Below are 16,253 nucleotides of genomic sequence, written 5' to 3'. Positions count from 1 at the left end.
TGAGAGATTTTTTTCTCATTTATTGAACAAAGGATACATTATAATGAGATGTTGTAAATGTAACAACACAGTTTTATTGTGCTTACTGTCAATTAAATTAAAAACCGAAATTCTACAGTGCAAGGATATAATAGATCAGGGGTTCCCAAAGTGTGGGAAGATGAGCCTCAGAGAACATAATCACAGCCGCGCCCCCCTCCCAATTATTATTGCTATTATTATTATTATTATTATTATTATTATTATTATTATTATTATTATTATTATTATTATTATTATTATTATTATTATTATTATTATTATTATTGTTGTTGTTGCTATAATGCAGGGGTATTCAATTGCATTTCAAAGAGGTCCAGTAAGAGAAAATGTCATAAAATGCTCTGTTTTCACTACCTTTCTCTTTTTGCTGAGCGTCACCTCCTTAAAACATTAAACAATAGCTTTTTTAAACCTCTTGATCTTTATGTTTTAAACATGTTGAGGTTAAGGATGGCAGCTTCCTCATACGTTGCACTCGGAGAGAAATAGTTGAGACGGAGATGTCTTTAGCAGCAGGGAGGAGTAACGTTTCACCAATGTTGTGAGGTTCACCTGCCTTAGCTATCCGTAACGCCACTCGGTATGATGCTTCGGTTGCCTTGGTATTCACAGTGCTAAATGTGTCAATGACATTTTTCTGTGACTGCAATTCCTCAAGCTTCCGGTCAAAAATGTCCTGTGGCTTGGTCACCAAATATGGGTGTTTCGTCTCAATATGACGCCGGAGTTTACATGCTCCCATGCTGTCATTAGCTAGCACCTCGTTGCAGATAACACACTGTGGCAGCGGAGTGTCATCAGGACCGGTCCATGAAAATCCTACAGACACTGTCTCCTCTCTCACTTTAGGTAACTTCACAAAAAATCGATCCATATTTTGCCGCTCGCTACATTTAGCTGAAGTTAACCTTATACATCCATGAAGTTAACTAGCTAGATTTCACTGTTTCTCTTTTTTTTCTGGCGGCTGCGCCTCGCTTGAAGCTCTCTGGCGCCCCCCAGGGGAGGCGCGCCTCACACTTTGGGAACCCCTGTAATAGATTAACAAAGACTATATTTAAGTGACTGTATCCTCCTTGATCCAGTGAACTCCATACCGGAGCCGTTGACCTCCCCCATCCCTAAACCTGAGCTACTGGCGCTGCGGCCGCCCAGCAGGGAAGAGCCAGCACCGGGGGGCTACCCGCCCCCGAGGGGCCTCCCCGACAAATCCCCGGTCAACGGCACTGACACAGCACCGCCAAAGACCCTGGGCAGTCACGCACCGACTAGCTACAACCGCTACGTCCCCAAGCCGTACACCAGCACGGCGCGGCCATTTGAGCGCAAGTTTGAGAGCCCCAAGTTCAACCACAACCTGCTGCCCAACGACACCCAGGTGAAGACGGAGCTCATCGGGATGGTGGGCAACAGCGGGGGGAAGCCCCAGCTGTCCCCCCAGCCTCTGGACCACGACAGCGGCCTGGATACCTTCACCCGCACCATAGACAACAGGCCCAAATACCAGCACAATAACATCAACGCCATCCCCAAGGCCATCCCTGTAAGGTGAGACTGTACACTTTCACATCCAATATGAGCAGGGGGACTACTGAGCCGCTGAAAGACAGAGAGACACGTGTTTGTCCACAGGGGGTCCGTCCTCTGGTCCCCTGCTGTGCATTACTCTCTGCCTACGCATTTATGAGTGATGATGCTGACTTGTGTGCCTCCGTCCCTCAGCCCCAGCACGCTGGACGATGACGACGAGGATGAAGGACACACCGTGGTGGCCACCGCCCGGGGGATCTTCAACTGTAACGGAGGGGTCCTGAGCTCCATCGAGACAGGCGTCAGCATCATTATCCCCCAGGGGGCCATCCCCGAGAACGTGGAGCAGGAGATCTACTTCAAGGTGTGCCGGGACAACAGCATCCTGCCCCCCCTCGACAAGGAGAAAGGTGAGTCCTCCTGACATCCTAGAAACAGTCACGGCATCTCAGAGAAAAAAAAATACATTTAATTGAATGTATATTTGGCTCCATGCATGTTTTTTCTAATGAATGTCTACATTATATATTATGTTTACACTTTACATCGATGCTGCTGTATAATTAAACAAACATAGAACTCTGTCTTTATGAGAAGTAGTATGAAGCTAAAAGCCCTAAAGAGATGGTACTGAATAAATTGCTGATTTATCTGCAAGACTGTAGTTATGTAATTAAAAAAAGCTCTTAAATAAAATAACATCCTTGCCAGGAGATATATTTAGAGGACTTTTAAAAATGACCATTAAGCAGCAGGGGAGTGTGATAATGTAATTAACCTGGCAGGTCAGTTAATAGTTAATTCTCAGTCAAGAAGGCCTGGCAGCCGTCTCCATGTCGCCTCCTGATTGGCTCGTGAATAATCCTGTGTGTTGATTAAATCCTGCATGTTTGTGGAATTGAAATCTTGTTGTGTCCTGCAGGAGAAACGCTGCTAAGTCCACTGGTGATGTGTGGCCCGCATGGACTCAAGTTCCTGAAGCCGGTGGAGCTGCGCCTCCCTCACTGTGCGTCTATGACCCCTGATGGTTGGTCTTTTGCTCTAAAATCCTCCGACTCCTCGTCGGGTACGCTGTCCTCTGTCCTTCTGGGGTCTTTGGGCTGGCTTTTGTGATTATAGACGAAAGTTTCTCAGTGACCGACTCATTTGTATCACTCATTTGTTTTCCATATTCCCCTCACTTCTTCTTCATGCATGTGCTGTTTGGAGATTTGAGTTTTCTTATTTCTTTGCTTGTGAAATGAGGCGCCTTGTTTATTTAACCCTTGGGCTTCTGTATAGAAAAAAACATTAAGCGGATTAATAGATTTGAGTCAGTCACAGAAAACGTTTCAACTATTTTTAAAGTCCTTTCGACTGACCTCTCTCAAGCTTCATTGCCAAACATCACATACGGTCCAAATCCTCCATCTCTGCTACAATCATCAGAAGTACAACTGGTAATGAAATGAATGATCAGCCTTTTCCAAAACTGCTATTCTTAAACATGCAAATCAATTAATTTGAGGAGCAACATTCTGTTAAATGGTGTTGAGTTTTAAGAATAGCTTTTCCTTATGAACGGATAAAACAACCTTGACAATAATAATGTAATAGTAACAATAACAATAATTTATTTTCATTATTTTTCTCCACTGTTTGAGCTTTGCAATCCTATACATTGTTTTGACTCAAATAAAACTAAAATAACTTCAAACATCATGTTTGCAGAGACAACGCTCTATACATTCTTCTTGCTTGTCAAAACCTGCTGCTCAGATTACTCAGAGCTAAAGTTAGTGTAGGAAAGGACTTGCCTGAAGCCGTCCGCCTCATGAACGATGACAGTTGGGTCATGCAGCTTCTTGTAGAATTTCGCGTCTGACCACCAGAAAAACACATTTCTATGAGAACTGGTAGTTTGGTGCTTTTACAAAAGCTAACCAGACTCTGTCATTTAAATCCAACTCATTTGGAAGCATATCAACATGCATGAAGTAACTGAGTTAACATTCATTAAATGATCCATTAAGCATCAAGTGATTACATGAAGTCATGATGAGCAAAGGGATTTCATTTCCTGCCTTAATGTATGCATTCACTCATCCTCAAATGTGTGTTTCGAGCATCTTCTGTGTTTTGTATCAGTTATTTAAAGAGTAAAGCAGTTCCTCCAGCGGCTGACATCATGTCTCTGTTTCCCTGCAGGTGATCCCAAAACCTGGCAGAACAAATCTCTCCCCGGAGACCCCAACTACCTGGTGGGTGCAAACTGTGTGTCAGTGCTCATTGACCACTTCTGAAGAGGGCGACAGCTGGCCTGTTACTGAATGTGAAAACAGAGGAGCGCAGTTCCCCCTGCCGTGCCCCCTCTCCACGGGGGGGGGGGGGCCCGATGAAGTACCAACCTGACACTCTCATGTTGTTTACTGTGCCCAAACATTAAGAAAAAAAGAAAACACTACACAAGGAGGAGTCCAGCACCCCCAACGCTGTACTCTTGTTCTTTACTTTGTTTTTCTCCCCAGGTGCTTTCAAGGCTTGCAAAAAATGAAGATTAAAAACAAGTTATTTAAAGGAACTGAAGTTGGAATGCATGACCCGTGCCACAGACTGAATACTCTCGTTTTGACATTTTTAGCTAATTTTGTAAAAGGTCAGAGCAGTGCAAGAGAAAGGAGAATTTTGGAAACTCATTTAATATTGCAATGGGATTTTTTCCGTACTGTAAAAAAAAAAAAAAAGAAACACTCACAAACAGCAAAGTTAGTATATGCAAAACTTTTGTTTGTGAGTTATGTGGTCATGCGTTTCACTCGTGAAGGATCTCTGAGGACTTGAGAAATGCTGAGCCTGACTCATGAAGGGAAAAAAAATAATAATAAAGAAGAATGACGGTTAAGTATTAGTCTGAGACGCCCGTCGGTTCTGACGAGGCTCTCTCTGTTTAAACTGATGTTTTGTAGCAATGTTTTACCGTAGATAAATATACTGACTTGATTTTACAAACTCCTGCTGTCTAGAGATCTATGCATGTGCTATGACTCAGGTCCAGAAGCCTGCTACTACTAAGTTCAACACATGAAAATCCCATCGTACACTGCAAGCAGTGATGCCTTATCTGCATATTAACTTTTCAGTGAAACTTTAAAAACATCGGATCCTTCAGTTATAGCGATCACTACGGAACATAAAGTTGTCTCTGCATTTTCTCATAAACGGTGAACTTGGATTTAGCACACGAGAATAATTGAGGCTGATGAAAAGGTATGCTTTCTTTTACTGCTATGCATATGAAGTCTGAGGAAATACAAAAAGCTAGAAGATGTTTAAATTGTGGCTGTACATATTGCTAGTATATGGCCTTGGTTCTCTGTAAATGAACTTTTGTACATCTTTGTTATTTTGTATAAAAGAGAAAACGTTTGTTTAAAAAAAGAGAAAGCGGTTACATTGGTTATGTTTGTATTCTGGTTATACCCCTGAGCCTTGGAACTGACATAAGCAGTAATAAGTCTGACTTTTCTACCAACATATACACACACTACTTAAGGCATTTTTAAACAGTCAGAAAACTTTTTATTCTTATTTACAAAATAGAGAAGTGCTTGGTTTAAATGATTTTAAAAGATGTACTTGAGGGGGTCTGCTGTGAAGAGTGGTCCCTCCCTTTATTTGTGATACTGGATGCTGTATTGTGTGCCCTGAAATGTATTTTTGTACTAATAGACAATTTATTATGGCACATCGGTACTACTTTCTTTTGATATGATAACACTGCTTCAACCCAACACTAGTTTATTTCCCGTGTGGCTGACATTTATTTTTATTTATTTTTATTTTTATTCGGTTCAACTTCTTTTGTTTTCCTTTGCAACACATTTCTAAGTATACCACTGTATTAATAAATAAATTCATTTTTAAAGTAACTGCTGCTTGGATGAGTGTGTTGCGTTGATGGAATCTTCCAGATGTTTTACATAACGACACACCCTCGCTGTCTTCTGGCCCAAAGGGTTCCTGTGTGGTTTCTGAACTTTGCGTCTTTTTTGTCAGAACGCAACGCTTGATTCTCGTTTTCTGCCGACCTTAGCTGCTTCAATATTTATTCCACATGTTCATTCTGAGTTGTCAAGTGTATGATTCGGCTTACACTAATATTAATCTAGTGCTGACGGTATTTATTTAAAGTGGACCTATCATGCTATATTTGAATAATATAGTGTAGGACCATACCTATATAAGGCATATTTCTACTTTTTATTTTTCTAAATACCAAACAGATCATGCATTTTAGCCATTCCTCATTTCGCTCAATTTAACACTGTCTTTTCATGGGCTGATTCTGTGAGAACAGCACCATCTACAGGCCTGGCATATGTACTACAGCGTCTCCAGCGCTTTCGAATGGCAATGTCCGTGGCTGTCTCCTCCTGATTGGTGGAGTTGGCCCAATAGCCTTAGGGCTACTTCTGTGACGTCACAGAAGTGTTCAAATCTGGATCAGTCTGTATCAGATCCGTTGCAGCCCCTTTTTAAGAGATTTGGGTATGGAGGAAAATAGAGAGGGTTGTGTTTTCTGACACTTGGTGAGTTCCCTGGAACACCGGGGACACATATTCATGTATAAAAGATGTACAAAAGTGCATTTTGCATGATAGGTCACCTTTAACGAATAACAGAGTGAGTGGAATGCATCCCATTGCTTTGCTAACCACAACAGTACTGATGTTCCAATGAATTGTCTGGTGTTATTTCTGATTCACTGGCTGTGTTGTGCAAGAAATAAGTCTCTTTTTTTTAAGAAATACCCCTCCAGACGTGTTTTTGAAAACATGCTCTCAGTTGCTAGCTAATGCACTCTTCGATAACAGTCTTACAGTAAATGTTACGTTCATGAAAGTGTTTTTGTTTCAGAGAAGTGTTGATGGTATTTGTTAGGCTGCTGTTGAACTCTATCAGTGTTATACTGAGAGGTATTTGTTATTTAACTTTCCACCTGGTATGTAAAAAAGGAGGACAAAATAATAGAAACATCACACAATACAATCCAACAGCATCACAGACTCCAGCCTCCAAAATGACCCTACAGTTAAAGCATTATAACTTTCCTGAAGGTGGGATTTATGCAGGCGCATTAGACTGCATTAGCTAGGTACGCTGGCAACTAAATGTATAAATCATAAATTAGCCATAAATCTGGCTAAAAGCAGTCTTCAGTTATGGTGTTTCAACAAAAAAGGAAGTTAAAATGACATTACCAATTCTAAGAATATGAACAAATAAAAAATCACTAGTTACAAGATGTCTCCTAATTCGGTGAAAAGTCATTTCAGGTTTCCACATCAGTGCTGCAGTTGACAAATTGGCTTCAATTTGTATTTACTGAGTAATGGGGGGGGAGTAAAGTTCCACTTCAGATAAAAGAAATGATGTCCAAAATTTCAACATGTTGGTCACGTGACTAAGCTTGTGACAATGTCTGAGTATCAGTGTCAAAAGTCAATCACCCCCAATCGTCAAAGTTACTGTCTTTAAATGTGTTACAAAGGCTTCTAGATTAACAGAGGATTTAGAGGCAGAATAATAAACTAAGACCAAAACAATACATCATAAAACTGAAGTCTAACAGTGTGTGACCTTCATGCTCACAAGCTGATAAAAGAGTGAACAGGAGATCAGTGCAAAGGTTCACTGATAAACAATGTTGCTTAGTTGGTATTGAAAAGATAATTTCAAGAGCTACTATTTATCTAAACAATCATAAAAAAGGGTCAGGGGAAAAAGACAACCAGAGTTTAATTATTAAAAGCAGCTTGTAAGACATAGCTGTATCTCACATACTGTCAACATTATGGACCAAATTCACACACACTGTGGACATGCACGAAAGCCATGTCAACTCAACATAACATCTCTTATTCCTCCTATTATCTTTGACCCCATCTAATATTTAACATATCTATATAAGTACTTGAAATAACAATGTTACACTTTTTCTTATTCGTTTAATTTATAAAATGTACAAGAATATAATCATTTCACACACATTTGTTAAGCTGATTTTCAGGTAATTACCACATGCACTATTATAATATTTAGGGCCCTAACCTGCCATATCTATACTTGAAAACTGGATATTCACATTTTCTGCCAATGAGGTTTAGTTGTGGTTCTTCGACAGTGACAGAAACAGAGGAGTCTTACGCTGTGGAGGTGATGAGAGAGACTCTTAACGGTCGACGCTCCTCTGCTCTCTCAAAGTCGGGAGTGGACGCGTTAAATATGGAAAGTCATAAAGGCTTCTTCCCTCAAAATCTTGGATGTTTCCCCACTTGCAAGCCTACATTGAGTCGCTCCTTTTGGCCTGAGTGTCCAAGTGTAGGATTGCTTATAATATATAATATATTCAATTAAACATGTATCTGAAGATACTCCATGTTTTCGCCTGTTCCGTACGCTTTGTGGATGGGAAGAGTTGGTCCAGGGATTGCAATTTCTTTACAATCCAGCTCTCATATGACTGTGGACGAATGTCTCGCCGGACAAAATATATATCAAACAAACCGCAGAAAAGATATGGGCAACATTTGTTTTTCACATTGTAAAGCTTGGGTAAGAAACTGCTGAAAAGGAAGTTTACCTTGTGAAGGGAAGTAAGAAAAAAACGTTCACATGTTTAATTTAAAACAGCTTAAAGATCTTTCTGGGTCAACAGAAGGATTTAATGGTGATTTGCACAATTTTCTATATTCGGGAGGTAGACATATTTGATCTAAAAGGGGTATTTAAATCAAAAAAGAGACAACAAGTTAGTGTAAATTACTTTCATATTCTTGAGATTTAGAGCTGAGGTCAACTAGAGGAATTAAAAAATATGTTAGTAAAATTAGGTTATTGAAACATGACGTAAGGCTTCATAGTCCGTCCGTTCCTGAGATTAGTTCATTGTTAAAAACAAGCTCCATGAATGAAATGTCGCATCTTTGTAAACAACCGTCTTGTTCAACAGTGACTGATGAGGTTAGAGTTTGATTTCCCTTGCACCAATCGCTCTGTAGATTTCCTCCGTCAGGGGAACGTACGACTTCTTCTCCGGATCTAAAAAGTACAGAGGATCTTCGATGTGAGCCGGGTCAAATCCCTCCTCCACCAACTTCACTTTCTTCATCTTGAACGTCCCCGTCATCTCCAGGCAGGGCTACAAGACACATAGGGGGATCTTTAAAAATAGTTCTCTTATATTTGAAAGCAAACAACGAAACGCTGAATGACATTCGAGGGACGCATAATGAGAGTATCGGGTAACAGCCAGGAGTCACAGATCCACATTTCACACCTCACACATGCAGGCAGCTGACTCTATTTGTGACACCACAGACATCTCATGTTAAGCTATAACATCCAGCCAGTTCCTCGCAGTGAAGTGTACAAAAAGCTACATATATTGCTGCATAATATAATGCACTAACCCGATGGTCACGTATAATTTCATTGATGTAGACATAATACTTTTCGATTCATATTATTGTTATTTTTAAAGTATTATTTCCAAGGTCAACGACATACTTGAAAACTCAATAATGTTTTATTTCTAACTTCACTACTAAGAGCCTTGTCTTATACTGTTTTATATTTTTGACTGATGATCAGTTCCAGCCCCTTTTGGGAGAAATATCTGTGAATAAAAAGGATTTTATTTCTACCAAAGAATGCAGAGGAGTTGAGGGCATTCGTTCAGACCTGAGTAGTGTCTGTAGTTCTCCTTACAGAGTACAGCCACAACGACCTCCAACAAGTAGAGCTTGTTTGCTGGATAAGAGGCGATGCCAAATACTATTGATTGTACAAGTCTTTAAATCTTACTAAACCAGATATCCGAGTTTAAAAGGGCGACCTGATCTGAACAGAGAGGTTCAGAAAGAAACAAAAGAGATCAAATCAAAACCAGGTTAGATCATGTTTGACCTCACAAGACAGAAGGTGCATGGGAAAAGTCAGAAAAGCATATAGATATATGTATTTACCTGAATCCTGATGAATCGAGGTCTTGCGTACGCGGGGAGGTAGTTGACGACCTGCTTGTAGGCGTGCGAACAATCAAAGTCTTTTTCTTTCAGAGTGACAGCTGCCATGCCGATCCGCCCCTCGTGACCTTAACACACAATTTAATTAAATACATCCAGAAAATATGAAAAAGCAATAAGGGGAATACAGCATTTATCCTCGTGGTCTACACTACAATCTGTAAAATGTGGTTTCGTTAAGTGTTTTTACCTTCAACTTTAACACCGTAGACATTTGCCTCCAAAATGCTGTTCGCCAATGTGAGAATATCTGCAACCTCTGATGTAGCAACGTTTTCTCCCTTCCATCTGCAACAACATCAACCATCATGAATTAAAATAAGGGACATTTGTGCAACATGTTATGCCAAATTATTTGACCTGGCTAGCACCAGACTTTAAGAAACTGGAATTGCTGACTCACAACTCAAGCTGCAGTTTACAGTTCCATCAAATTGTCAAACTTGGCATATCAATTATTCAGTTATTGCCAATAACGTGTTTTGTGAGGTCACAGTGACCTTTGACCCCCTAATCCTTCTTTATCGCTAGAGTCCGGGTGGATGTTTGTGCCAAATTTGAGGAAATTCCGTCCAGGTGTTTCCAAGATATTTCGTTCACGAGAAAGAGATAGACATGAGATCAGTGGCTTTAGACCCCCAACATAAGTTCCTTTTAGGCTGGTGCAAATGCCTTAAAACTAAGAAGATGCAGTATCTGGATTTGTGTGGAAATTAATGTAAATAAAGCTTATGATGAATACATGGGAGGTAAATGGTAGATTGCACTATGTCCAGTCTTTACGACCCCTCAAAGCGCTCTACATTTAAAAGTCATCATTCACCCATTAACACCTCATTCTCACAGAGCAATGTGCCACTTGCTCAGGGAAGCTAACATTCACACACCGTTGGCGATGCCATCGGGAGAAACACGGGGTTAAGTATCTAGCCCTGGGATACATCAACACCTTGACTGAAGGGGCTGGGAGCAAACAGTTGCTAGGGGCAGTCCAAAGTTAGAAATTATTTAACTGCAACCCTCCAATTCAGCCAATATTATAAATGTGAAGAAAGAAAATGAATTGACTCTTTAAATTGTATGCAGCTTCGAGGCATCATCCCAAAAAATGAAGGGTATCTCCACACAGAGCTGTTTAGATCTGATGTATCCATGCTGAAACATTTAAAATAAAACATACTATTCAGAGACAAAAAACTAACACATCAACACAAAGTGAGTTGCTACTTGCCTGAAAGTGTCACCCACTCGATCCATAAAGTACACAAAGTTCATCTCATCAAACCGGAGTAAATCTCCGGTGTTGAAGTAAAGGTCGCCTTTTTTCCTCACATCACGCAGCCTCTTCTTCTCGGTCTGCTGACGGTTACCCGCGTATCCAACGAAGGGAGACCTCTGAGTGATCCTCCCCACCATGAGCCCCGTCTCACCTGACAACAAGATGCATTCAAAATGTCAATCACAGTTTCCCTGAGACTCAAGGTCACGCTATTGACATACTATTGAGCTACTTTTTGCTTAATCAAAAGAAAAACAATGAATATATATTGTTGTAAATTTGCTTGATTTTATTCGACTAATTGGGAAATAGTTTGTGGTTTTAAGTCAACGATGAGGAACTGCTGGTTTTATGTCAAAGAAAGTGCAATAAGAATATAGATACGTTTTTCCAACTGTGAATGTGTCTCACCTGCGATTGCCTCGATACACAGACCCTCAGAGTTCCTCACAGGTTCCTCCTTCTCAGTGTCAAACTTGATCAAAGTGTACGGGAAGAAATACTACACGAGAGAAAAAGTTATTCATTAAGAGTTGTATTGTGTCGGACAACTTTAACAGCCACGCTAGCATCTCTGTGATGATGTACTTAGACACAGTGGGGATTTCAGCTAAATGCTAACATGCTGATACTAAGGAGGTATAATGTTAATCATGTTCAACATCTTAGTTTAGCGTGATAGCATGCTAACATTTGCTAGGTAGAACTAATAACAAAGAGCTTTCGGCTGATGGTACCAACATTAATATTGAGGTTATTTGGAATCTGAAAATGTATACCAAACTGATGGTGGCACAATGGAAAAAGTTAAAGAATGACCAACATAAAACATATCATGCAAATCACAAAAAGTCCAAGGCACTCTCTTTTCAACAGTTACTAGAGTATAAACGATGTTTATAGGTCTAACATGACGAGCTTTCTTGTGATTTTCAGTGTCTAGATGTAGGCTTATCCTTATCCAAAGAACACTTCAAACCAACTATTTGAGTTCAGGAAATGGTGCTAGCGATTAAGGAAGAAACAGGGGATAAATAAGCAGTCTTATTAGGATTACTCTGTTGGAAAGCAAGAATGTCTGCACAAGTTTTCATGACAAATAATCTCATAGTTATTAAGATGTTTCAGTCTTTACTAAAACATTGCTGCAAACATATTCCTCTACGTACCCTGTGGACGAAATTGACCCGCCCCACGGCTCCGATCTTGGACGTGTAGTTGATGAAGCCGATGTTTCCCTCGGTGGCAGCGTACAACTCTCTGACTTTAATCTCCCCGAAGCGATCCAGAAACTCTGTCCAAATATCAGTTCGGGCTCCGTTGCCGATGGCGAGCTTCACTCCGTGGTTCCTCTCATTGTCTTTCTGCAAAAAGTAAGATTTGAGTCAAACAGGGACATAAAAAGCTTCATCATTTCCATCAAATGTATACTTTAACAATTGAACAAGCCGTTTGAGGTCACTTTTACCCTGGGTGTGTTGCAGAGGTAGCGCATTGTTTCCCCGATGTACTGAATCACGGTCACATTGTACTTCCTGCAGTCGTCCCAGAACTGAGAGGCAGAGAACTTCCTCTTCAGAACAATAGTTATACCTGCAAATACATAAATACAAGTATATATATATATATATCGGCTTCTTAAATGGCCAACACTTGTTTGTGAGTGCTTTTCAGTTTTAGGAGGATTATATTACCTCTCTCGATGGCTCCCACCATCCCGATGAGGAAGCCTGCGCTGTGGTAGAGCGGCAGGTTGATGTAGAAGATGTCCTCTGATGTGATGCCACACACTGCCTGGATAAAGGAGGCGGCCCAAACCCTCTCATGGGTGACAACGGCTGCTTTTGGCAAACCTTCAGAAGTCAAAGAATACAGTCATCTCAGGTTCTTACATAAAACAGGCACAGCTAGTACAATACATTTTAAAAAGGAACATCGCACTCTAATTTGCTTTTTTGGGTTTTCCATTTCCTTTTGTGTGTTACATAAGTTTTTTGTTCGTGTAATTGGTCTGCAGAAGCTTAAATTCCCCGAGAGGGAGTTTCTCTTCCTGACACTCCCCACCCTGCCTGAAATGCCCCCATTGGACTACTTTTTTAAAATACCGTAACATAGTGACATCACTATGGAACACTCTCAATTCTATTGGCTAGCACTCCAACACATTGTAAGTGATAAGCTAAGGGGCCAGACATTTCTGACACATCTTTTATAACAACAGACACGGCCGGCTAACCAATCAGGGCAGATAGGGCTCTTGTTGACACTATGTCACGGAAGTAAACAAAGGAGTCCATTGGAGGAATTCAGGCAGGGAGGGGGGAGTGTGTGAAAGGGAAACTCTCTCTGAAGGGAACCCTCAGGAAAAGGAAAAACCCCCAAAAGCATTATCGAGCCTCTTCAGGATTACTTGCAGGATATAAAAGTGCATCAGTTTTAGCTACAGGTGTTTCAGAGGAGTTCCTGGTGTACCTGTGGTGCCCGATGTGTAGATGTACAGAGCAGTGCTCCTGATGGTGACGTTGGCCCGGAGGTCCCGGGACATTGGCTGATCCGAGGCATGGGAGATCTTGTCAGACAAAGACTTGATTCCCGGGGTGCTGCAGGCCTCTGACAGCAGGAACACACTGATGCCTTGCTCCGTCAGCGTCGGTAGAACCTCCTCCACAGCGCCCTGCAGCTCTGAAACACAGAGAGGCATTCAAGTTCTGCACAACAATGTCAGAGCGCTGTGTTGCGCAATGCAGCACATGTAGGCTTGGATCGGGTTACCTCACATCCCACTGGGACATGAGCACTTGGTGCAGGATATTCAGCTTAAATGTGTGTATTTCTCCCAGGGGTAACTCTAGCTCTAAAGTGGGAGAGCGGAGAAACAATTTCTCAGAGTGCCTCGAATGAACCCAGCATCCAGGACTGAATGTACAGTGAAGTAACTGAAACCATGTGGGGGGGAAAGTGAAACTACTGTTGGAGATTAGGACTGGGTGATACAACTCATTATTATCAAATGTGGCCTTTCATATAATAACAGTTAACACATCTTTCAGTTTCTATCCTGTTCATTTGTTTTAACTTCTCACCGGTAGTGCAGACTAAAACAAATTGATCATTAACAGCCTGTAATCTGTAGGAAAAGGTCTTCATAAAGGCTGATTAGAACCCTTACAAACCTACAAATGCAATATGTAGCCTTATTGTTGATGAGAATATTCAAATCAAAGTGTCTTTGGGTTGTAATCCAGCAGAGGAAAATCAACTCAGATCTGTTGAGTAGGTTTAAGTAGCAGCACAGTAGCAAACAAGTTTTAAAATGTTCTAAAACGGTGAGTAATCCCAATAATTAAATGACAGGGCGTAATAGCGCTACAGAACAGCGGGCCCAGTTTGTAATGTTAAGAAAGTTGTGTGTGTGCGTGTGCGTGTGCGTGTGTGTGTGTTAAAGGTTCAGGAAGGAGAAGCATACAGTACATAGTGTGTGTAACTTATTAATAATCATAGGATATTTAAAAAATCTCACAACTCATGTTATTTTTCATTCTCTAATAAAGTTACAACCCAAAGTAGGAATGGTTGGTTTCTCAGGCTCAATTCAAAACAAAGGAGCTACCTTTGCAGTCTGCTGTCTGTTGAAGAAAACTTAAAGGTCACTATATGTTGATAAGATCATCTTATTATCTTATCAAATGTATGTAAATTGCATGGCTAAAATAAATCCTTTCCTGCAAGGTAAATACAGCTGTCAGAGGGAAATACAGTAATGAAGTAGGGCTGGGAAATATGGCCAAAATCTTAGATCCGCAAATCTGAATATCCCATAGCATTTTCCAGTAATTCGATCAATAAAAAGAATATGTGAAATTATCATATGGTACTACTTTGCTACTAAACATGTAGTATAATGAATTAGCATACAATCAAAGTACTGTACTACTTATATTAGTTCAATCATCTCCAAACTATGATTGGAGCACAGTATTTGAGTAAAGGCAACACTGGAAGTTGCACAAAATGTAAACACTGAAACTACTTGTACCTCATTGTTGGCCTTTGTACTTTGCACTACTGTGCACGCTTACAGATTAACTGGAAAACCCGAAGACCCCCACTCTCATTGTATGCGCCCCCCTGACACTTTTTTTACCATCTTTCTGCAACTCACCTTCAGAAGCAATGATCACTTTTGCCCCGCAGCAGGAGAAACAGTGCAACAGAGATTTTGATCTGATGTGAACGTTGAGCAAAGCAGCCGGACAGCCCAGCTTGGCCAAACCGAGCCATGTCCAAATGTAACTGGGCTCGTTGGCCAGAAACAAGGCGACCGCATCCCCCTCCTTCAGCCGGGCTTCAGTCTGCAGAGCCCGGGCCACCTTGTTGCTCTGTTTATCCACCTCTCCATACGTATACTTCCGCCCTTCAAAGTGCACAAAGATCTTATTCGGATGGCTCTTCACTGCATCCAAAAAGCAGTCCAAGACGCTGTAAAACTGTTTGCCTCTCTTGTACTTGGTGAGCCTGATGCCGAGTTTAATGCTCCTTAGGATGTACGTGCAGTCATCGCCTAAGTACGGGAAAAGTGTCCTGATGAAGGAGACGGACAGAAGAGCCAGTCCGGCTAAAACGGTGAACCAAATGTACATTTTTGCAGAGACCACGACGCAGGAGGCATGTGTCACGGAGAGGCAGAGAAATGCATTTTATTCTTGTGAAATGTGTGACAAGGTTCACCCACTCAACCCGGGGCGGTGCTCAACTCTGGCCCGCTGACCCCTCCTTCATTCCGAAGTGTTTTCTAGTTGCCAGACCGGTTGTTTTTCTCAGCCACCGTGAACTGATTTCACGTTCATTTATATCCACATTCATTGCTATTATCGTGTTGTATTATTCTCCAGCTATGCTGCACAAACACAGGGGCTGGAGAAGGTTTATTATTGTGGAAAACGATGTTCCCTTAAAGTATGCAGACTGCTACTACGATATGTTTAGCGACTCCTAATATCAGAATGTAGTAATGCTACGGTTTTTATCAAATAATTCAGTTAATGCTGAGATCACTATTAACACATTTCTGCGTATGTGAGTCTGTGGGGACTAGCCTTACGTTGCTTACAACAAACTACAAAACAGCTGCCTCAGAAACAGTTTATCCCACGAGCTGCATCGATACTGTTTGTTAAAGTGTCGCGAGACCAACGCATATTTCTGAAGTTCTGACACGTGCTGGGTATCTCGGGCTGCAGCTAGCAGGATGTATGCCTAGTTAAATATACTTTTTGCATGTTTATGCATAACAAGCGTTTGTGCACAAAGCAACAGTTTTTATTAAATCCACAGCT

The 16,253-nt window shown here is 41.1% G+C and overlaps 1 protein-coding gene and 1 pseudogene across 10 annotated transcripts in view; one reads left to right on the top strand and one right to left on the bottom strand.

Moving 5' to 3' along the window:
• Positions 1–4,347, top strand: part of tjp1b (tight junction protein 1b) — a 54,438-nt gene extending 50,091 nt beyond the window's left edge. For 5 of the 9 annotated variants that reach the window (XM_079684058.1, XM_079684061.1, XM_079684057.1 and 2 more), the window contains 4 exons: positions 1,128–1,590; positions 1,765–1,982; positions 2,495–2,638; positions 3,760–4,347. In XM_079684058.1, the coding sequence (XP_079540184.1) occupies positions 1,128–1,590; positions 1,765–1,982; positions 2,495–2,638; positions 3,760–3,854 (920 nt within the window). In that variant the 3' untranslated portion in view covers positions 3,855–4,347. The remainder of the gene's footprint in view (positions 1–1,127; positions 1,591–1,764; positions 1,983–2,494; positions 2,639–3,759) is intronic. The other 4 variants (XM_079684064.1, XM_079684060.1, XM_079684065.1 and 1 more) reach the window with 2 other exon arrangements.
• Positions 4,348–7,332: 2,985 nt separating this feature from the next.
• On the bottom strand, positions 7,333–15,696 carry LOC307040876 (long-chain fatty acid transport protein 2-like; annotated as a pseudogene). The gene is made up of 10 exons (XR_013810655.1): positions 15,080–15,696; positions 13,390–13,599; positions 12,612–12,770; positions 12,386–12,510; positions 12,087–12,281; positions 11,329–11,419; positions 10,870–11,068; positions 9,829–9,926; positions 9,579–9,706; positions 7,333–8,752 (listed from the first exon to the last, which is right to left on the bottom strand). The product of XR_013810655.1 is annotated as a long-chain fatty acid transport protein 2-like (transcript).
• Positions 15,697–16,253: the final 557 nt, after the last annotated feature.

The sequence above is a fragment of the Notothenia rossii genome (genome assembly GCF_949606895.1).
Source record: "Notothenia rossii genome assembly, chromosome: 5".
NCBI classification, from domain to species: domain Eukaryota; kingdom Metazoa; phylum Chordata; class Actinopteri; order Perciformes; family Nototheniidae; genus Notothenia; species Notothenia rossii.
The sequence above is the reverse complement of the archived record's forward strand: the minus strand, read 5'-3'. Positions and strand labels throughout refer to the sequence as shown.